General features: G+C 40.2%; 1 protein-coding gene across 2 annotated transcripts; it reads left to right on the top strand.

The window, feature by feature from the left end:
* Positions 1-5,344: 5,344 nt before the first annotated feature.
* znf326 (zinc finger protein 326) lies at positions 5,345-22,695 on the top strand. Of its 2 annotated transcripts, none has more exons than XM_034104455.2 (11): positions 5,345-5,599; positions 6,099-6,211; positions 6,885-6,975; positions 7,557-8,028; positions 8,494-8,566; positions 8,759-8,834; positions 9,887-10,040; positions 10,148-10,208; positions 10,314-10,444; positions 11,627-11,716; positions 22,534-22,695. In XM_034104455.2, exons 1-11 carry the CDS (start codon positions 5,505-5,507, stop codon positions 22,552-22,554), a joined length of 1,377 nt encoding a protein of 458 aa, XP_033960346.1. In that variant the 5' UTR covers positions 5,345-5,504; the 3' UTR covers positions 22,555-22,695. The 2 variants fall into 2 exon arrangements, with proteins under 2 accessions (XP_033960346.1, XP_033960347.1); XM_034104456.2 differs by having other exon boundaries at positions 5,519-5,610.
* Positions 22,696-22,770: the final 75 nt, after the last annotated feature.

The following is a 22,770-nucleotide window of genomic DNA, read 5'->3' as shown; positions in this document are numbered from 1 at the left end:
ATATATATATATATATATATATAAAATGGTACAGAATTCTTTTCTTGTTGCTGAGTATGTAATTCGGCAACCTTTTTTTCATAGCTTTGAGTAATTAAACATTTTGCTTCTGTATGTTACTTCTCTATAGACCAAAACTGTTCACTCCAATGACACAGTATGTAGATTTATCATTATTGTTTTAGGTACTCAGGTATAATTGTAACCATGGGGAACAATCTTTTTGCCTTAACTGCTGCTACTTTTTTTTTTTAACAGTGAGGGCTTTCACAAACAAAAAGGCCAAAAATGAATATTTCATGTTTTCTTGTCAGTTTTTCACACAAAGAGACTTCAATGTAAGGGGACACAATGAAACACTTTTTTCTTAGTAGTTGTTTGAAATCATTTAACCTTTATTTTCCTCCATGTCTTGTAGCCAACCGATCGAGTTTAGAGTTGTGAAACTCAGGTGGAGACTTAAGCACCAGAATTGCCCCTTTACCTTACTTGTGTAGAGATTGTATACTAAAGGCTTATATTCATTTGCACATTGAAAACTTAATGATTTAAAGATCAGTGAATGTCCTTTCTGATAACATGTCCCAAGACCAACGTGAGCTGATAAAGGGAACTCTGTTGACTGTCTTTTTTTTTAAATCATATTTTGAAATTTGAAATGTGTAATAAAAACTGCGCACAGGTAAAACTGATTATTTCACCGATTCTTGTAATGACGTTAAACAATTTCTGCCTTTTAATGTATTTCTGCATACACCTATATATATATACAGTATTTATTCTTCAGAGCTGCTGTACCACCTTTGAGATCCTGCTCAAAGTTCACACCTTTATGGCACAATAAAACAAGATTTTAGAATGATGTCTAATTATTATTCAGCTACTTCAGGTGCACTCTGCTCAGCACTATAGCAGAAAGGGAAGTGAATAAATCAAGTGAGTTAATCCGAATAATTCCTTTTGACTCAGCAAGAAATACAGGAGGTGGAACTAATAACATTAACAAGCCTCTGTCTCAGGCATTATTGCAAAGCAGCAATTAATAATCATCGTATTAGTATTAGTATCGTTCTGTTTGATGGTAGTTCCTTTATTTCCTGTCAACAAAATAAGACATTTTGCTCATTTCCTCTTTTGGCTTTGTTGGCTGAATTCGGCCGCTGATCGTTTTTTAAACTGCCCAAAATGATAAAAAAATATATATATATATAGAAAAGGGCCCGAAATTCTCTCTCTTGGCACTTCAACCAATACTGATAGCTACATCTTAATATTAGATGTACACATTTACATACCCATATTCATTTTCATCTTTGGAGAGGGCACTAGGTCAGAAACCAATATATGGCCATTTCTGCCTCATAATATTAAGTCTGCACTTAAGCTGTGCACTATATTAGAGTTTAAAAGTATATACATAATTTAAAGATACAGAATACTTTTTGTAATATGAAGGCACAGCAATTAAATGTAAAACTTTGAACTGTTAAGAAGTTAATTTGGCGGGGTTCCCGGTCTATAAAACTGATTTTCTTGCAATGTAACTGTTGAAATGACAGCTTTTACTATAGTTTGGACCAAGACTCCTTATATTTTTTCTGTATGGACCATGATCAAAAGGTTTGCCCTCCCTGCTTTAGGGGCTCCATACAAAGGCCCCTAAGCCAACATTCACAGAGAATAGAATGTTCCCAACCATACAATGAACATTCAGGTTTAGAAATGTGAGCATATCAGTCCACGTGATGCGTTTCCAGCTCACTGATAGTAAAGAAGCGGCAGGGTAGGCTTAACCCACATAATCCATAATCTGTTTCACCTGGTGTCTAATGTTAACATGATAAAGATAGATAATTCTTGTGTTCATCCATCCATATGATCCTACAGAAGATATGTCGAATTAAGACTCCCTCCTGCCCATATGGGTCGGCTTTTACTGGAGACCTGATGATCTTCTGCAAACCTGTAACATTAGAGTTAGTCAGAGTGAGCGAGTGAGTCGTGGTGAGGAGGAAACAATAACTTCACTGTTTCTGTTGTGATCTTGTCGAGGGAATAGAGCAGGTCATGCACGTTATACGCGTATAACGTGTATAACCTTCTGTTCAACAATCAAATTGAAGCCTTACAGTAATAATAAGGAAACTTATCTAAGAACTGAAATTATGATGTTTCTGACCTTAACACTATCCTGGTTTTAGACATGTTAGCAAATACTGTTGCTCATTACATTACGCCAATGTACTCTGTTTGGATTGAATTACCTTAGATTAAATAGTTATTTTCGGTACGAAATTATCCATCCATCCATCCATCCATCTTCTCCCGCTTATCCGTGGTCGGGTCGCGGGGGTAGCAGTTCCAGCAGAGAGCCCCAAACTTTCTTTTCCCTGGCGACATCAACCAGCTCTGACTGGGGGATCCCAAGGCGCTCCCAGGCCAACGAAGAGATATAATCCCTCCACCTGGTCCTAGGTCTACCCCTTGGTCTCTTCCCAGCTGGACGTGCCTGGAACACCTCCCTAGGGAGGCGCCCAGGTGGCATCCTAACTAGGTGCCCGAACCACCTCAACTGGCTTCTTTCGACGCGAAGGAGGAGCGGCTCAACTCCGAGTCCCTCCCTGATGACCGAACTTCTCACCTTATCTCTAAGGGAGACACCAGCCACCCGGCGGAGGAAACCCATCTCGGCCGCTTGTATCCGCGATCTCGTTCTTTCGTTCATGACCCATCCTTCATGACCATAGGTGAGGGTAGGAACGAAAATGGCCCGGTAGACAGAGAGCTTTGCCTTCCGGCTCAGCTCCCTTTTCGTCACAACGGTGCGGTAAAGCGACTGCAATACCGCTCCCGCTGCTCCGATTCTCCGGCCCATCTCACGCTCCATTGATCCCTCACTCGAGAACAAGACCCCGAGATACTTGAACTCCTTCACTTGGGGTAAGGACTCATTCCCTACTTGGAGTGGACAGTCCATCGGTTTCCTGCTGAGAACCATGGCCTCCGATTTGGAGGTGCTGATCCTCATCCCAGCCGCTTCACACTCGGTTGCGAACCGATCCAGTGAGTGCTGAAGATCGCAGACCGATGAAGCCATCAGAACCACATCATCTGCAAAAAGCAGTGGTGCAATCCTTAGTCCACCGAACTGCAGACCCCCCCCCCCCACAACTACGCCTCGAAATCCGATCCATGTATATTACAAACAGGATTGGTGACAAAGCGCAGCCCTGGCGGAGGCCAACCCTCACCGGAAATGGGTCCGACTTACTGCCGAGGACCCGGACACAGCTCTCGCTTTGGGAGTACAGAGATTGGATGGCCCTGAGTAGAGACCCCCTCACCCCATACTCCCGCAGCACCTCCCACAGTAACTCCCTGGGAACCCGGTCATACGCCTTCTCCAAGTCTACAAAACACATGTAGACCGGATAAGCGTACTCCCAGGCCCCCTCCAGGATCCTTGCGAGAGTAAAAAGCTGATCCGTCGTTCCACGACCAGGACGGAATCCGCATTGTTCCTCCTCAATCTGAGGTTCGACAATCGGCCTGACCCTCCTTTCGAGTACCTTGGAGTAAACTTTCCCGGGGAGGCTGAGTAGTGTGATGCCTCTGTAATTGGCACACACCCTCTGATCCCCCTTTTTGAAAAGGGGGACCACCACCCCGGTCTGCCACTCCTTCGGTACCGTTTCCGACTTCCACGCAACGTTGATGAGACGTGTCAACCATGACAGTCCCTCAACACCCAGAGCCTTCAGCATTTCCGGGCGGATCTCATCCACCCCCGGGGCTTTGCCACTGTGGAGTTGTTTGACGACCTCAGTGACCTCCCCCCGGGAGATTGGCGTTGATCCCCCGTCATACTCCAGCTCTGCCTCTAACATAGAGGGCGGAGTTGTCGGGTTCAGGAGTTCCTCAAAGTGTTCCTTCCAACGTCCCAACACTCCATCAGTTGAGGTCAACAACGTCCCATCCTTACTGTACACAGCTTGGATGGTTCCCTGCTTCCCCCTCCTGAGGTGTCGGACAGTTTTCCAGAACAACTTTGGTGCCGCCCGAAAGTCCTTCTCCATGTCTTCTCCGAACTTCTCCCACACCCGCTGCTTTGCCTCGGCCACGGATGAGGCTGCTGCCCTTCGGGCCTGTCGGTACCTTGCAACTGCTTCGGGAGTCCCCCGGGATAACAAATCCCTGAAGGCCTCCTTCTTCAGTCGGACGGCTTCCCTGACCACCGGTGTCCACCAGGAGGTTCGAGGGTTACCGCCCCTTGAGGCACCTAAGACCTTGAGACCACAGCTCCCCACCGCGGCTTCGGCAATAGAGGCTTTGAACACCGACCACTCTGGTTCAATGTCCCCAACCTCCACAGGAATGCCCGAAAAGCTCCGCCGGAGGTGTGAGTTGAAGGCCTCCTGAAATTGGGCCTCCTCCAGACGTTCCCAATTCACCCGAACTACACGTTTGGGCTTACCAGGTCTATCCAGAGGCTTCCCCCGCCACTCGACCCAACTCACCACCAGATGGTGATCAGTTGACAACTCCGCCCCTCTCTTTACCCGAGTGTCCAAAACATACGGCCTCAGGTCCGATGATACGATTTTATACCAAGCTTAAATAAACATTTGTTTCACAGGTTTCAACATAGGTTTTTTTTCTTTTGATAACTTTAAACACTCAACCATATGAGCTTGTATGATGCCAGCATGAGATCTGTAATGGCCTAATGGCTTTCAACATTTTGTCAGTTTGAGCAAAACGAGCTGCAAGCCCCTAAGACCCTCTGTCTGTGGTAATTTAGTTCACAACAAATGCATATAGCAATATACAGAATGCAAGACAGATAATTATTAATGTTTTACTGAAGTAGTACTTATTTACAAGCATTTATTGTTTATTGGACACACTTAATCTGGGTCCTTATTCAGGAACAAGGAAAGCCTCAGAATTAGGATTTACTACGTGTCAACTGGTTTAATGCTTCTTATTTAAAATATATAGTTTTCTAAGCTTTATTACCAAAAGTTGAAATCCTTTCTTCTGGAGGAACCACTATGTCTATAATTTCCTTAACTTCATTAGGCCTATGCAGAAAATAACTTTATTATAACAGTTTTAGTGACTACAAAACATAATGAACATGAACAAATCCATTTGGAGGTCTGTATGATTCCCCTCTTAATGGTATTTAGAAAACAATTGCAATGTACAGAAGAATCTCCTCTTGCAGTATGCTGCCATCTGTCGGCAGGTGAATGTTTACCTGCTGTGTGTAGCAGTAGGGCCTGGCTCATTTCGTGGCATCTGCAGGCAGTGGCAAGTACTTCCGGCATCTGCCACAGAGGCCACAGATACCACAGAGCAGAGGCCTCTGTGGCAGTTGCCGGAAGTACTTGCCACTGCCTGCAGATGCCACTAAATGCGCTTGCTGTCTCTCGTTTGTAGGTGAACTAGCTTCACTTCTCACTCATTCTAATTCATTTACTTTCCCACAAAACAACCACATGATGAACCATCAGAGTAAAGCTCCACCAAACCTTTCAGCTAAAGGTGCTAAAGCAGCAGCTCCAGCCTTCAAGCAGCAGCAGCCGCAGCAAAGGTAACTGGAAGGTAACTTTAGCCCAGAGATTCGCTTTAAAAACTAAACGTAAGCTTAGCAACGCTAATATATCTGAGAAAGTGTTCCGGTTAACAATGGCGTGCAAGGTTGCTGGTTTGAATAGTTGGGAAACTGAGGGTGCATGCAATTATTATTAACCGCTACTTCGTATATTTTTTTAGCAATAAACTGTTGTGTGTAGCTATGTGGCTAAAGCTAACAACACAACATGCTAAGCCAGTTTAGTTTGCTAGCCTAACTTGTTTGTAGCCTTTATTTAACCAGGTGAAAGCCCCTTGAGATCAAAAGATCTCTTTTTCAAGGGTGACCTGCAGGACATTAGTTACACAACTTGTTGAAGTTAGCACAGATAAAACACCATTCTGCATTTACCTTGCAAAATGCAGGTTTTGTGACGTATTCTTTTACTGTTGTATTTACTTAGTCTTTAGTTGTGTGCTAATTGTTCACGTTGTCATCTGTTTTCTGTGATAAATAGAATACCCCAGGAGTTCAAAGAAGCTATGCTTCACATCCCAGTGAAGCCAGCAATCAACTCACAGCCGACATTTGCCACGGCTGCTAACGCAAAACCAGCAAAGAAACGTCCAGGTAACTTCAATGAACACACTTAGAAACAGGCACACAAGACGAGTTACTTGGAGTTTACATAAAAACGAACTATTTAGTATATCATGCTGCTGTATTTTGTTTACTGATATAACCATTCGCTGATTTGATTCCTTATTTTATGATTATTTTTGCAGACACTAAATCATCAAGTGAATGTTTCTTTTTCTTTTTTTAAATATATGTTTCGAATGTTATCACAGGGCATGAGGGACACTCATTGCACTTGAATCCCTAGGCCACTACATTGCCCCAGTCTGTATTTTATCTTTAGTCAGAGTGATTGTATTTGAGAGATAATACTGCAGCGCTTTAAAAAACACTGCACGTACACTGCTAAAGCATGTCATAGTTTTGGTTCTAAAAAGATATCAAGGGAAACCAGTCAGCTGTAGGAAAAGCTATTTCTGGGTTCCTTTTTCCATTTTCATATTTGGGGATTACTGTTCTTTTGTACATGTTATAAACAAACAACTTCACAATACTTTATTCAAATTTTTATTTGAACAAATATGTACCCTCTAGCAAATATTGTGCTTCCTGCGATTGGAATATTACACTACTATGATAACATGTTGCTTAATTGTGCAGGCCTAACCCAATCTGTCAAAAATAAATGATGTTCATTGTTATTCATATTTTTCTTATCATACAGCGCAAACCTCTGTTGATAAATGGAGGTCTTCGTTTCAACCATTAGGAGATGGAAATTACTCTATGGACGAAAGCAATGAAGGTTCACGAAGGTAAGCAGCCAGTGATTTCTACTGTAAACTAACAAAGTGTCAGGTAGAAAGTGATGTTCCCTGTAGTCACAATCCAGGACATCAAACATGTCAACCTTTTACTTTGTCTTGTTGTGACTTAATTGTTGAAACGTGGAACAGTTTCACTCAACCTCTTATTAGTTTTTTCTCATTCTAGAAGAAGTAATTGTATTTAATTGTGTTCCCCCAACAGCACATAACATTCATAGTGTATGTGTAAACATTAAGTGGTTAATAGTATCATGTCCTTACAGAAGATATAGTGCTGCAACTGACCATTATTTATATCATTCATTAATTGGTTCATTATTTTCTAGAATAAATGTTTGATTTTAAATGTCAGTAAATATATGTCCATCTCAGTTTCTCAATGTCCAAATGTCTTCAAATGTGTTGTTTTGTCATTCCAAAACCCAAAGGTTTTCACAAAGCAATGTATTCTGGAAACAGCAAGGATTCATCACTTTTGATAACTATCCAACCATAGCAAATCTAATATGATCTAGCTAATAGTAAATTGCATTCAACAAACACACTAACCCTTCTTTGTTCTCCCTCAGGGTTGAGATTTATGATCCTTACGATCCCGTCTCGTCAGACTCTGAGCACGAGATGCTACAAGCCCAAAACCGTAACCAGTCACCCCCGGATCAGGACAACCAACTAGAACATCAGCATTTGTCTCCAGGTCAAGACTGCCAGAAAAAACGCTGCTTTGCCTCAACCTTCATTGAGTCAGTGGGCATCAACATGCAGGACTTGAGCCCTGAAACTGGACCCAGCGAGGGTCGAGATCTCAGTCCAGATCATACACTACCTGACCATAGACTACCTGAGCGACAGGCTTATAGCCCCAGCACTGAATCACATGACATTTCAGGTTATGACTCCATGAGAAGACATCTGGACCACAGAGTGGACAGCCCTGACCGACTCATTCAAGACTCCTCCACCCAACACTTTCCTGCATCCTATGGAGAACAGCGGACCAACGGGGAGGAGGGGATCACAGTCCCAGAATACATGAGACAGGTATCAATAATAAAACTCAACAATCTGCAATGTTTGTTTTCTGGAGGTTGATGTTTGTGCAGTTTGTGTTCTGTGGCTTTAGGCCCATCTTCTTTTGTCACGCAATAAATATTGTCCCAGTAATAATTGCAATAAATTATATAATTGTCAGTGTTTTATGGTAAAGCAATTCACTTTTTATTATTATTATAATTTTTGTATACACTGGAATTGGAATGTGACTCTAAATATATAAACAACGTGCATTGTAACAACTTACTTGGTATAAATGATATACAACAATAGCACTGCTTTATCATTTGGCTTAAACTGAAGATGTTCCAACATCGTAGTTATGGACAATAAATCATTATTGTGTCGGGTCCAGTTGTAGACTTAAACAGCATACATGATCTGTTTGATGTGCTTTTCTATTATGTTGCATGATACTGTGGTACCCATAACAGCTCATTCTCTCCTGTGTAGATGACCAAAGTTAGATTATCCCCCCCCAGGCTACAGAGGGACTATCCACTTCCGTTGGAATCCAGGAGAACAGGTACATTTGTCATATGACCCACCATTTTAAGTAAATGTAGGAGAAGTCAATACAGGCGAACCAATTAAATTGCATGAATCAGCCTATGGGGTGTTTTGTTTGGAAACCTATTTGAATAAGCAAAACAGTACTTAATTATCGTGTTGTGTGCATGTATTTCCTCTGTAACCTCATAATTATTCTGTTTCTAAGGTTCTACTGGATTGGACCACGTTCCACCTTCATCTGATGTGCCAAGAATCAGGAAGTTGAGAATGATAATGGACACGTAAGAACTAAGGATACTGATGCACGATTGTTTAAATATGCTACACGTAGAGTATTTACATCACACTCACTGCAACACCAGCGACAAGAAATTACATGGTTATATATTTTTTTATATTGTCATCTGCCATAGTTTGGCTAAAATAGTGCACAAATGCAGAGCCTTTCAACCAACATAAAAATATGGCAGTGCAGCGTCAGCTTTTGCTGTATTAGGAGTAACATAAGAGGAGGAAATGCACACAACTTCATTCCTACGCTGATAGGAGAGTTGTTTTTGGCTGTCATCAGCTAAAGTTAGGGCTGGGCAATGCATACAAATATACACAACTACATATATACACAACTTGCTCTAGGTATGATGTTTTAAATGAATAGCGCAAACATCTAGTACAAATTGTCTTGTCAATTTTTTAAGCTGGCATGAGCTTTGGCCGCTTTTTCCCATGGCTGTCTCTCCCGCTCATAGACACACAACAAACACTCATCATAGCCTAAAAGTATGATGGTATGTTTTAGGTCATTTATCCAAGCCCTCGCTAAAAATTCAATGTAATTGCCAACAAAAAATCTTGTTCAGAGCTCCTTGAATAGCTAAGTGTATTGTATCTCAAATGTGTCACATTTGTTATAGGGTATAAACACTGGGTAAATGACCAAGTTGACAGAACATTACCGTTGTGCACACTTTTAATTCCAATTGCTTTAAAACGTTGTGACTTTTTGCTTTGGTACTTTGAATGTTAGCCACTGTAGTTGCCAAGCTTTATCCTAAACTGCCACTGAGCATGACTTGTTCTGATGCGAGAGCAGTGTTGAACTGATCTACGACTGACAGTTCTGTAGGGACAATCTCTTTGATTGTTTTGGAAACGGCTTTAAAACCTGATATGGAGGTTTTAACATGTGACTTAAATGTTAGAATGTTTTGGTTGTTAGTTTGGTATACATGGTTGTCACTTTAAGCTTGTATAAGATTATATACATGTTTATTTTGTGCTGTTAAAGGTCTGTTTTTTAGCAATACTAAATGTCATTATATTTTTCTTTTAGTATCCCCTGTGACATCTCCTGTGACCTTTGTGACGTTGAGTTTATCAATGGCTTGGAGCTGGATGATCACTTGGAGAGCAAGAGTCATTGGGACATCCTGGAGTATATCCAGCAGCACAATAACTATGATGATGTGACTATAGCCTTCATACAGGTACATAATACATAGTATGGCTAAATACATCCTATTGCCTATACCAAATGTTGGTGCATATCATTATTTTGTCTTCTTGGTGATGGAAGGTTTTTTTATTTCCGTAGGAAGTCATGCTGCATAAAAGCCATCAGTGCACCCGACCCATAGAGAGTAGTGCACTTCAAGGTAAATCTCTTCCAAACAACTTCGAATGACACACGATCTCTTATCAAAGTATTTTCTATTCCAGACAATTCAAGTCTAAATACAATCCGTTCTTTGTTTTGTCAGCTCTGCAGCAAAACGACCACATGACAAAGATTGAAATGTTCCACTGTGCAGCTTGCAGCGTCTTCCTATCCACAGCTGCTTCCTCAGTGCACGCTCACATCACCTCTCAGGAGCACCTCGTCAACACCAAGGTAGCACTGCTGTACGGTTGCACTGCTGTACAGTAGCATCACTTTTAAAGCTGGTATAGGCAGTGTATTTTATTTTAGGCATCATCAGGAAAGCATTTAAACTTTGGAGGATATTTATTTATTTAAATGGTCAGGGAGAAAACTAAATTCCTGAATCTTCTCTTTACTCGGTCTTCACGCTTTAGAAAATCTAGCCTGAAATCCACGAAAGATGTTTGCGACTCACAGGTCATTTCGGTTACAAATGCATGTGCACGTCCTTTCAGATAGTGAGAGACTGGTGCAACCACTGCCTACATTAAAAAGCAAACCCTTAAAAGGAAGACATATTTTTTTTATCAAAAAAAGAAATAAACAATATTTGCGAAATAATTTTACAGAAAGAAGAACATTTTGCGAAATAATTTAGTTTAAGTCTCACCATAGCCAAGGATTACAGATAAGCTACAGTTGGCAGAACTGCTACAGTTAGCAAAAAGCTAAAGTATTAGCAATGTTTTTTCTTAATCTTTAAAACACTTTGCTCACATGCATTTTCAAGCATTTGGACTACCTATGTTGTAAATGTATTATAACATCTATTGCACGTCTGTCCGTCCTGGGAGAGGGATCCCTCCTCTTCCATTTTCCCCCATTAACTGGGAGGGTACCCTTTTGGAAGATTTTCCTTGTCCGATGTGGGCGTCCAAGGACAAAGGGTGTCATATTCATATTCTGTACAAACTGTAAAATCCACTGAGACAAATGTACATTTGTGATATTGGGCTATATAAATAAACTTGAATTGATTTTAGCTAGCGAAGGCCTCGCTACGCAGGTTCTGTCGTCTCAAAGGTTACAGACCAACACATTTGCAAAAGAAAACGGACAGTAACATAACTATTGTTTTGGAGATGAATGACTGTGAATAACCATGCTTGTGTGGCAGGAGTAGCTTAGGACTGAAGGAAAAACTGCAGGATGAGGGCTGTATCTTCGAATTCTGGCATACCATGTTACATGGTACAAGTTACAACTAGGACTAAACTATGCTCGAAAGTTATTATGGGCTTTTTAGCCAATGATGCTAACGATAAACTGCCTACCCCAGCTTTGACAATTCGTTTTGTCTTAAATCTCTTTTTCTTTTGTCAAGTATAAGTGATGATTATAATTCTGATCGGATTTCTTTTTTTACTGAAGGATTTTCAGGTGGAGCGGAGACTTTCCTGCCTTGACAAAGCAGAAACCATTATGAAGAAGCTGAAACATCAGTTTGAACACTTCCTGGAGGTATTTTGCAAGAAACAACATTTCAAAACTATTCCAACTCAGCCAATGGCATCATGGAGAAATGTGTGAAGAAGTAAGAAATGAGGCCAGAAATGCAGGGAATACTTTATTGATAAATATCTCCTTCTCGTCTTTGCATTCTTATTTTGTTTCTTCAATTAAGTAGATAATTCTAATATTTTATGAATTACAGAAATAATCCCCTAAAGTTAAAAGCATGAACACTCACCTTACATTTTGTATATATGACATGTCACTAGAGACTGCTGGGATACTCTTAAGATTCGTTTAGTTTTTGGACCAAGAGACATGGACATACTTCACAATCTTAGCTAGCTAACATGCTAACAATATCGCTATGTTTAACATCATTTGAGATTTTCAATGTGGTATTATGTTGGCACAAGCAATATATTCATATTGACCAAGTCAGTAATCTGCTATTGAGTCCAAAAGAAACCGGTTATGAACTGGCTCTGTTTACTAATGCAAATAACAAGCTATTCTAAAGAGAGGTTTACAGCCTGTGGTCAGTCAGATGCTATATTACCTGATCAGATGATCTATTTTATACCAGCCATCTAAAAGATGCATTGCAACAAAAGAACACTTTTCGTCGTAAAATGATACCATAATAACGTGGTTCTGAAAAACATGTAAGTTATTATGTAGCTGACCCTTGTGTGGGTAAAGGTACATCTGAGGCCTGTACTACGAAGCCGGATTTTCGCTTAGCGAGCTAACTTCAGGGAAAACTCAAGGTTTCCGGTCCTACGACGCTGGTTCACTTCTTAGCGGGCTAGATCTCCATGGTAACTTATGCTGAACGGCTAGCCAGGGGCCTATACTAAGAAGCAGGATTTTCGTTTAGCAAGCTAACTTCTGGGATTTCCAGTCCTACGAAGCTGGTTCACTTTTTAGCGGGCTCGATAACTTATTCTGAACGGCTAGCCTGCGCCGGAGCAGGATAGGTTCCAGGATAAGAGATCAACTGTACGGAGTTCTTCTTCTTCTTTTTCTTCTTCTTTGCTTTAATGGCGAATCGCTTCCACTTGGAACATATCGCCACTATACTGTTGATTTATTTAATGTATAAACTGCCCATATTATTCATGTAGAACAGTTTTCACGTAAGCATGCACATTGATTTTATTTTTCATTGAATGTAACCGTTTCAATAAGGATAAATCTATTACAGGTTGAGGTAGAAACCATGGTGGAACAGCTGATAACAACAGTGTGCAGAGTTTAAAGCGGTCAAGTCATATTACAGGATAAATGAAATGGGCCTACAGTTTAAACTGCCGTTGCAGTTCAAATCACCGACTGTGTGAACGTGAAAATTAATGGAATATCACCTCCCATCTTCAGAGCAATCTGACTATTATAACATTAGCGTTAAGAAAGCTTACTTAAATATCTGCCACAACATAAGTAACCGGATCAAAGTAACATTACGTACAGTCCGCGGCACTGAGTGCAGACGTTGACGTGCCATTATCATTCATATCACATCATAATGTATCATATATTTCCTTATCAGCTTCTTGAGCCGTATCTGGCCGTGCAACACTCAGTGTCACATACTGTATGCAGAAGTATTATTTTTTTATTATTTATTATTATATGTAAACTGTATTCACCTTGCAGGTGACATACATATACATACATATTTACATTTAGTATACATACTCTAGTTCAGTGGTTCCCAAACTTTTTGTGCCCAAGGCACACCAAAGGACAAGTAAAAATCTCAAGGCACACCTATTGTGCAAAATAGCCCTTATAACACGTGTTATCACTCATATCATGTAAAATATCTGTAAATGTGCATAATTATTTACTAATGCCAAATAAAATGTGACAAAGACAACTATATTACTCATGAAATATTTATTAACGAAATATTTCAGAAATTAATTTTAAACTTTATCAAATTAGGCTTCATCAAAGCAGCAACACACTCATTTAAACCAGACAGGTCACAAAATTAAAAATGAGGCAAAGGAAACTCAGCAGAAATTCAGCACAGAGAACTGTCAATGCCAGGAAGCTGCATTGTCCATGGTCCTGAACTACAAATTATAAATGTAACATTTCAGAAATCAGCATTGCAACATGTGCTATTGTAAATATTTTGCCGACTTACAAATTAGTGAGATACATGTGCCTGTCGGGGCGCGCAGAATTTTTTAATCCTTGGTGGCACTGAGGAGAGGGCCACTCGCAAGTCTTGTTCAACAGAAAGCCGTGACCTCCTGTTGTTCTTCATGTCAATCAGAGTAGAGAACGCCAACTCCAGAGCTGGGGTCGTTACTAAAAAAATGTAATATATTACATATTACTTTAAAAAAAGTAATATATTACACTACTTCGTTACTATCTACATAAAGTAACTCGTTACTTTACTCGTTACTTTACTCACCGAGCACGTACGAACTGCGCATGCGTGAGTGGTAGGGGTGTAACGGTACACGTACCCGTACCGAAATTATTCGGTACGGGCCCTTCGGTTCGGTACACGTGTGTACCGAAGTGTACCGAACGCATATAACGTTAAACGTAAAAAATTGAGAACGTGAACAACTTCTTGGAAGTAATCTCAGGTGCTGCGTCGCAGCATTCAGAGTAATTTGCTCCCATTGTGATCAACGCGTCATAGAGCGAGCAAGTCATTTCATTGGACGAGCTGGTCAGAGGGATGCGTTCAAATGTAATCAGTAATTTGAGGAACTGTCGAAATGGCGAACGCAGATAAAATTGAGCTCGAAAATCCTCCAGCATCATTGAAGTCTCCGGTTTGGGAACATTTTGGTTTCGCAGTTACGAACAAGGATGACGGACAAAGACAGGTGGACCGAACCAACGCTGTTTGTCGGCATTGTTCAACTAACATTGGTTACGCGGCTGGCAATACATCAAGGTTGCACACTCTTGAAAAGGCATCACCCGAACGTGAATATCACCGGTACCAAAAGACTGCAGTGCAAACCCAACTCCCGCTAGCATGTAGCCTCCACCACTCGCAGAGAGTTCAGACCGAGCCAGAGCTATTACAAACGGCAAATATCCTTATGTTGCCATGTTAGCAAAGCGCTACCTGGCTGTATCTGCTGCCTCTGTCCCTAGCGAGAGGGTGTTCTCCACAGCAGGAGACATTGTTAGTGCCAGCAGATCTGCCCTTTCGGCAGCAATGTGGACAAGTTAATCTTTCTTTCTAAAAACATGAAAATACAATGACAAGCAAGTCCTAATGTCAAACTGGCTGCTTAGGTACTAGTACAGTACAGTTCAAATACAGATTATTTCAGTTCATCGAAAAGCTGCACCTTAATGTTTATTTTATTTTATATTTATTTGAGTGAATATTCATAGTTTAATAATAATTAAAAACCCTAAACTAATAGTTTATGTTTTGTGAGTACTAGTACAGTAAAGTTCAAATACAGATTATTTCAGTTTATCGAAATGCTGCACCTTAATGTTTATTTTATTTTATTTTGCATTTATTTGAGTGAATACATTATTCACAGTTTAATAATAATTAAAAAAAAATATGTTATGTTTTGTGATAATTTTTTCTGCTGTACCGAAAACGTACCGAACCGAACCGTGACCTAAAAACCGAGGTACGTACCGAACCGAAATGTTTGTGAACCGTTACACCTAGTGCTGCGTACCGGTACGCCGAACCGGTACTGGACTTGTAAAAAGTTTCGGTTCAAGTCCGGTTAAAACCGGAACGTCAGGAACCGGTACTTGGACTCGCAAAAAAACTGGCACTTACGTATATTCTGGTGTCTGTGGTTATTTAAACATTCCCTGATGAACGTTATTCAGTGTCAATAAATGAGTGCTAATCCCAGTGTGCTCAGTGTACAACATCACATGTCATTTCACCTTCGATTCACGGTTTGAAAACGTAGCGTTTCGCCACATGCTAATGCTAACCGGAAGTGAAGACTTTTCAGAATAAAAGTATTAAGTAAATAGTGTGAACTTCCGGATTTTCAGAATAAAACTGATTTAAATTAAATAGTGTATTTAATTCAAAATTACGCCATATCAACATTGATTTTAATTTCTAACAGTATGTATGTACATCACTATGTATGTAGTATACTGTATAATGTAAACATGTAGAGTTGTAGAAAAGACATGGTGTACAGACAGTACAGTACACTCTGACTGTACAGTCACTACAGTGTATACTGTATAGTAGGTGTGTAACAGTGTAATGCGTATAGTCTACTCTACACTCTACCTTTCAGCAACGTTTTAGGGATTGAGGCTCAGTCAGCTCACTTCATGCCCTCAAGAGGCATTTTGTTTAATATTTTTTCTTATTTTATTTTTATTTTTCAACCTAGGAGAGGTTTTCCTACGTTTTCCATGAAAAAATATGTCTGAGGAGTGTAGGGTTTGGGAATTATGGCAAGTTTAAAAAAAATTTGGGGGAGAATTTCGAGCTGTCCTGCACTCTATTTTGAGGAGGGGGGTAGGAGCGAAGGGGCGGAGCTATCGGAACGACGAGGCTCGGGTCAGTCACACAATCACAGCCACAGTCAGGTCGAACCGGATGACTGCAGGGCTAACGGTTCGTGTCGCTACCAGTCCGCTGACATGGCGCGTCAATCAACGGTAAGTTTTGCCCATTACTTGCCCAGTATTATTATTGTGATTGAGGATTAAATCTGCTTTGAAGACCACCGTTTTATATCGTGCAGTTTAGCGGCAAAATAACGTCAGTTAGCCAGCTAACGCTAGCTTTGTTGAGTTTATGCTAGCTAAACAAGTAGTGGTTGTAGTCTACAGCAGTAATTCATATATTATAGCCTACTGCTTTGGCACTAACGGTTGATAACCGTTTATGAAAATAAAACCAATTGAACTGTGCTGAAATAATGACGAGTTTTATAATTGTCTTGGGCTCCTGCTGTGTTTTTAAAGCCTTTGTAAATTATCCATGCTATTTTCTATTTAGAATGAAGACTTCAGAATCTTAAAATCCCGTGACGTTTGTATGCAATTGTGCTAAATTCAACTCTGGAATCAAGCAAATATTAATATGTTTGCATGACATTAGTTATTTATATTTTGCCATCACTTAATGATACGTTTAATACATTTAAGTCAAGCTAAGGTACATGTGATGGTAGCTAGTTAGTGCTCTTACCTGTGATGCCTCCTCCAAACAGCATAATAACCAGACTGTATCGTTACAATTACAAGTACCAGTTCTAGATCCTTGACTTTAGACAAACAATTCAAGAGACAAAATGTATTTAAAGACCAATCTTTATTTGAAGCTGCCTCTTAACCTGATATATTAGTTATACAGTAATAGTATTGACAATCTAAAAAAACTGAGCAACTCAACAGTCAACTTTATATTTCTTATTGTCCAAAGCATTTATTATTTTCATTTTCCCCCTCTGATATTCAGTGTGGATGGATTGAGACAGCGTGGTGTCCAGAGAGCTGCTGAGACTTCAGAGAGAAACCTCCGTGTGATGGACGTCCTGTCTGTTGGTTTGGAGAGGACTGAGGGTCTTTCCTCAGCGAGGAGGACCAGGCCTGATGGAGGAGCCCATGCTGGGCATAGCCGATACCAACTGCACAGGCCTAGTCTGTCACTTTATTTGACTAAATGTGTGTACTTATACATTTAATAGGTTTACACCTTCTGTCCATATGTGCTTTTTATTTAAAACATGTTTGATTAGCTTTTGGTTCACATTTCAATAAATTGTATTTGTATTCCTTTCGTCCATTATTCTTACTGAAAATGTTAGATTCCACATTCACATCTGACTGAAGATTGGCCCTATTTATTTGTGATGTTGCAAACTCTGCAGTACAAGGCACAAGTGATGTGAAGCTCATAAAGTGAGGCAAATAGAAATAATCAGTTGATGGAGTGTAGATGTGGAAATAGATGCATCTCATCAGCTGACTATGTTTTTCGCCACACTTTATAAGCCTGACTATAACCACCCCTTCTCTGAGGTGCAGGCAGCGTCACAAACAAATGATGGTCCTGATAGACTACACAAATATTCGGTGTGCAGATCTTTGTTTTCACAATAAAAGTAGTTTCTTAGTGAATGTCCTGTACTGGTCTTAAAATCTCATAACATCAGCTTTTAATGTTCCTCTTGGATGTTCTTCTTGACCCTCAGAGAAGGAGAAAATGTTGAGTCGTGTCTTTCAGGCATGTCCTTTCCTAACAAAAATGACAGGAAACATAAAACATATTATTGCAGAACAAGTGTGTTATTTATGAAAGAGGTGTGTTTAGGGACTGTAGATATAATAATTTTTTAATTGTAATCAGATTATGAATGAACAGTATGAAGTTCATCAACATTGAAATATATGTTAACTTATTATCAAAATAGTATTTAACTGTTACAAAACGTAGTGCAACTGTAGAAGCTTGCTGTTGTCTCACTGAAAGAATAACTTTTACCACGTTTTTTCAGACAATATTGAGAGATAAATAGTAGTAGTTCTCACTATGTGTTAAATAGCTTTGCCTTCAATACATTAAATTAGAAAGCTGACAAAGTCATATTGCTTGTTAACATCTAAATGTAACCTTTTGCATGGAAAAAACCCTCAACTTAACTGATGTGAAGGTGATCTAGTATTTAGTATTGTTTAATGGAATGTATATCAGTGTATTAAAGTCAATACTTCATTTATTTAAACCAATATCTTTCTTGATTCTTTGTACAGTATGAAAAAAAGAGTCTTTGTACCTGTGCTGAAGTTCACTGCTGTGAGGAGTCCAGTTCTGTCTCTCACTCTCTGGTCCAGCCTGCCTGCATCACCTGGACACCTTAAACAAACGGATATATATGTAAAGTACCATGTGTACAAACAATATCACTTCTTCTCTTCTGTTGAACATGTTGGATTGTGTATTGTCCGAGTCAGGGTCCTTTTTATTTTACTGTAACTTTGGAAGTTGTGTTACCGATGCTTACTGTTTATTTGATATCAATTTGGTAATACATAAAAACAACAAGGTTTGGGTTTGTTCTTCAGATATGACTGACGTTAACGTGTAAGCTCAATAATGAACTCCAGCTCAACCAACCATATTGTAATATCTAAGTAATCATCTTGAAATATGACATTAATAATTGTAATATACACACATCTTATTGTGAGGTTGATTTCACATACACTACTTCGACGTTAGCTAAACAGAAAAGAGCATGAATAATTTACAAAGGCTTTAAAAACACAGCAGGAGCCCAGGACAATTATAAAACTCGTCATTATTTCAGCACAGTTCAATTGGTTTTATTTTCATAAACGGTTATCAACCGTTAGTGCCAAAGCAGTAGGCTATAATATATGAATTACTGCTGTAGACTACAACCACTACTTGTTTAGCTAGCATAAACTCAACAAAGCTAGCGTTAGCTGGCTAACTGACGTTATTTTGCCGCTAAACTGCACAATATAAAACGGTGGTCTTCAAAGCGGATTTAATCCTCAATCACAATAATATTCGAAGTAATACTGGGCAAGTAATGGGCAAAACTTACCGTTGATTGACGCGCCATGTCAGTGGACTGGTAGCGACACGAACCAGCCCCGCGGTCATCCGGTTCGACCTGACTGTGGCTGTGACTGTGTGACGGCCCCTACACACGCCGCCGCTTCAACGATTCTGCCCATTCACTTTGAATGGGGTGACGTCACAATTCGCCGAACTGCATTGTGGGAGCAAAGCGTAGCTTCTCTCGCGGTGCTAGCTGCAAAAGTAGAGCAATGTTCTACTTTTGCCGCCTCGACGGAGGCGTCAGCCAATCAAATCCCGCGTATGCAAATCTGACAGTACAAGCGCTAGCCAATCAAACCGCGTGTATGTTGGGAGAGCCAGACCGCAGTTATTTCCCATATGTCAAAAAAATGGAGGAGAAAATTATCGTGGCGGTAGGGAATCACCCGGTACTATATGACCAGTCCCTCTTTACATACAGGGATACAAACCGGAGGAGCCAGGGGGGAGGTGGCAGGGACAGTGGGTGAAACTGGTAGGTTTTCGCCTGTTTGGGGAGTTTATATCCAGTGTACTTCGTTTGAATGGACAGCTAGCAAGCATAGACAGTATATTTAGCCAGCATGGATGTATCATGAATGCTTTGCTTTGTATGTCCGGGGCGGGACATTCATGTGATTGGTTGTTGGTCGCGTTGCTCGCGTTGACTCCCCAAGCTCAAGACACGCCCACCGCCAAGCGGCAACGCACGCCGCCGTGTGTAGGCTCCGTGACTGACCCGAGCCTCGTCGTTCTGATAGCTCCGCCCCTTCGCTCCAACCCCCCTCCCTCCCCCCACATCTACAGGTGAAAATTACTTTTGCGACACATTTATCGCAAGAAGTGTAGCAAAAGTCAAGACGGCAGATTCGTCGATTTATACTGCCCAGAGCAGATTCGTCAAGTTGTAATGACTGATTTGAGAGGTTGTAGGGGTGTAACGGTACACGTACCCGTACCGAAATTATTCGGTACGGGCCCTTCGGTTCGGTACACGTGTGTACCGAAGTGTACCGAACGCATATAACTTTAAACGTAAAAAATTGAGAACGTGAACAACTTTTTGGAAGTAATCTCAGGTGCTGCGTCGCAGCATTCAGAGTAATTTGCACCCATTGTGATCAACGCGTCATAGAGCGAGCAAGTCATTTCATTGGACGAGCTGGTCAGAGGGATGCGTTCAAATGTAATCAGTAATTTGAGGAACTGTCGAAATGGCGAACGCAGATAAAGTTGAGCTCGAAAATCCTCCAGCATCATTGAAGTCTCCGGTTTGGGAACATTTTGGTTTCGCAGTTACGTACAAGGATGACGGACAAAGACAGGTGGACCGAACCAAAGCTGTTTGTCGGCATTGTTCAACTAACATTGGTTACGCGGCTGGCAATACATCAAACTTGCACACTCATTTGAAAAGGCATCACCTGAACGTGAATATCACCGGTACCAAAAGACTGAAGTGCAAACCCAACTCCCACTAGCATGTAGCCTCCACCACTCGCAAAAACTTCAGACCGAGCCAAAGCTATTACAAACGGCAAATATCCTTATGTTGCCATGTTAGCAAAGCGCTACCTGGCTGTATCTGCTACCTCTGTCCCTAGCGAGAGGGTGTTCTCCACGGCAGGAGACATTGCTAGTGCCAGCAGATCTGCCCTTTCGGCAAGCAATGTGGACAAGTTCATCTTTCTTTAAACAACATGAAAATACAATGACAAGCAAGTCCTAATGTCAAACTGGCTGCTTAGGTACTAGTACAGTACAGTTCAAATACAGATAATTTCAGTTCATCGAAAAGCTGCACCTTAATGTTCATTTGATTATATTTTATATTTATTTGAGTGAATATTCCTAGTTTAATAATAATTAAAAACCCTAAACTAATAGTTTATGTTTTGTGAGTACTAGTACAGTAAAGTTCAAATACAGATTATTTCAGTTTATCGAAATGCTGCACCTTAATGTTTATTTTATTATATTTTGTATTTATTTGAGTGAATACATTATTCACAGTTTAATAATAATTTAAAAAAATATATGTTATGTTTTGTGATCATTTTTTCTGCTGTACCGAAAACGTACCGAACCGAACCGTGACCTAAAAACCGAGGTACGTACCGAACCGAAATGTTTGTGAACCGTTACACCCCTAAGAGGTTGTAATAACCAAGTTGCAGTTGTAATGGAAAATATATTTAAAAAATATGTATTTTTCTGCAAGTGAAAATTTCATCACTAACTTTTTTTTTTCTTCTGTGACTTCAAATGTGGTTCACAGTTACGTGGATATTTTTATACAAGTGTACATTTGGTTCACAGTTACGTGGATATTTTATACAAGTGTAAATGTATGCACAGTGCACACAAGCTCAGATTTTTTTTCTGCAAGTGCTCACTTCAGCTTTTACACGCTCTCGCATTTTGCACCATATCTACCATCATACTTTAAGTCATGGATGTTTCAAGTTTAATGTCTTCATATTTGTCTAATATTATAGTTGACTTTTCATTCAGGAAGTATGACGCGCTGCGCTGTCAGTACGCTTGTCCATGTTTGTGATTGGTCGAATGCTCCAAATACCACCCCTTTCATGTGAACGCGCACCCAACTAGATAGGGCAAAGCAGCTGGCTTGAGTTAACGAGTTGATAACCAGCGTCGTAGGACAGTTTAGCGAGAGCGCGTTTGTTTTGGATTAGGTAAACCGGGTAACTCAAACATATCCAGGTTAGGTTGAACCGGCTTCGTAGTACAGGCCTCTGGTGTTTGAGCTATTGTTTCTTTAAATATACAACCTACTGTATAAAGTAAAAATAGTAGCACATTACAGCATGTTAAAAAAACACTGTGCATGTAAGATAAGGTGAGATTGCGCTTTTTATTTATGTCGATATGGCATTAAAATATATAAGGGACAGTAAACCAAATCTTTCCAAGTAAAACAAAAGAAATGTACACATCTTACATTATAACACTAGGAAATAGTACCAACTAAGGCTAATAAAAAGCTGCTGATACCAATATCTTAAATGGGATTGTTTTAGTATCCTTTGCTCCTCCTTACTGTTTTTTTTATCTAAAAGTAGCAATACAAAATTGTAAAAAGTACTCCGTTACCAGTAAAAGTCTTGAATTCAAAATCTAACCAGTACCAAAAGTAAAAGTACTTGTTATCCTTAATGCCCCATTTCACGATCACACATTTCTTTGATGAAATTGTGTCTATAACAGCTCGTAAAGTTGCCATTTTTTTCTCCAGGGTGGCAGCCCATTTGAATGATGCGAACCAATGGAAGTCTCCAAAAGACAGCTGATGAAGAACCCTGGAGTTAAACCACTATCACCACCCGTAAATGCTGCATTTGAGTGGTGTATTGCAGAGTCATTCAGGATTTGTCTGAATAAAGAGTCTCATCTTGTATCAAGGTTTGTTCCCTTTGTCACACATTGTCTGTCACATTTGGTTAATGTTATCTACAGGACCCCTAGTGCATCA

The sequence above is a fragment of the Pseudochaenichthys georgianus genome, chromosome 17 (assembly GCF_902827115.2).
Source record: "Pseudochaenichthys georgianus chromosome 17, fPseGeo1.2, whole genome shotgun sequence".
Taxonomy (NCBI): Eukaryota; Metazoa; Chordata; class Actinopteri; order Perciformes; family Channichthyidae; genus Pseudochaenichthys; species Pseudochaenichthys georgianus.
Note: the sequence above shows the minus strand (reverse complement) of the source record. Positions and strands in the feature narration are given on the sequence as shown.

Bases quoted from the DNA above. Each gene is read 5' to 3' on its own strand.
- znf326 (XM_034104455.2), top strand. From the start codon at position 5,505: ATGATGAACCATCAGAGTAAAGCTCCACCAAACCTTTCAGCTAAAGGT. The intron at 6,212-6,884 runs GTAACTTCAATG...CTTATCATACAG, and splicing joins ACCAGCAAAGAAACGTCCAG to CGCAAACCTCTGTTGATAAA. The intron at 8,029-8,493 runs GTATCAATAATA...TCTCCTGTGTAG, and splicing joins TCCCAGAATACATGAGACAG to ATGACCAAAGTTAGATTATC.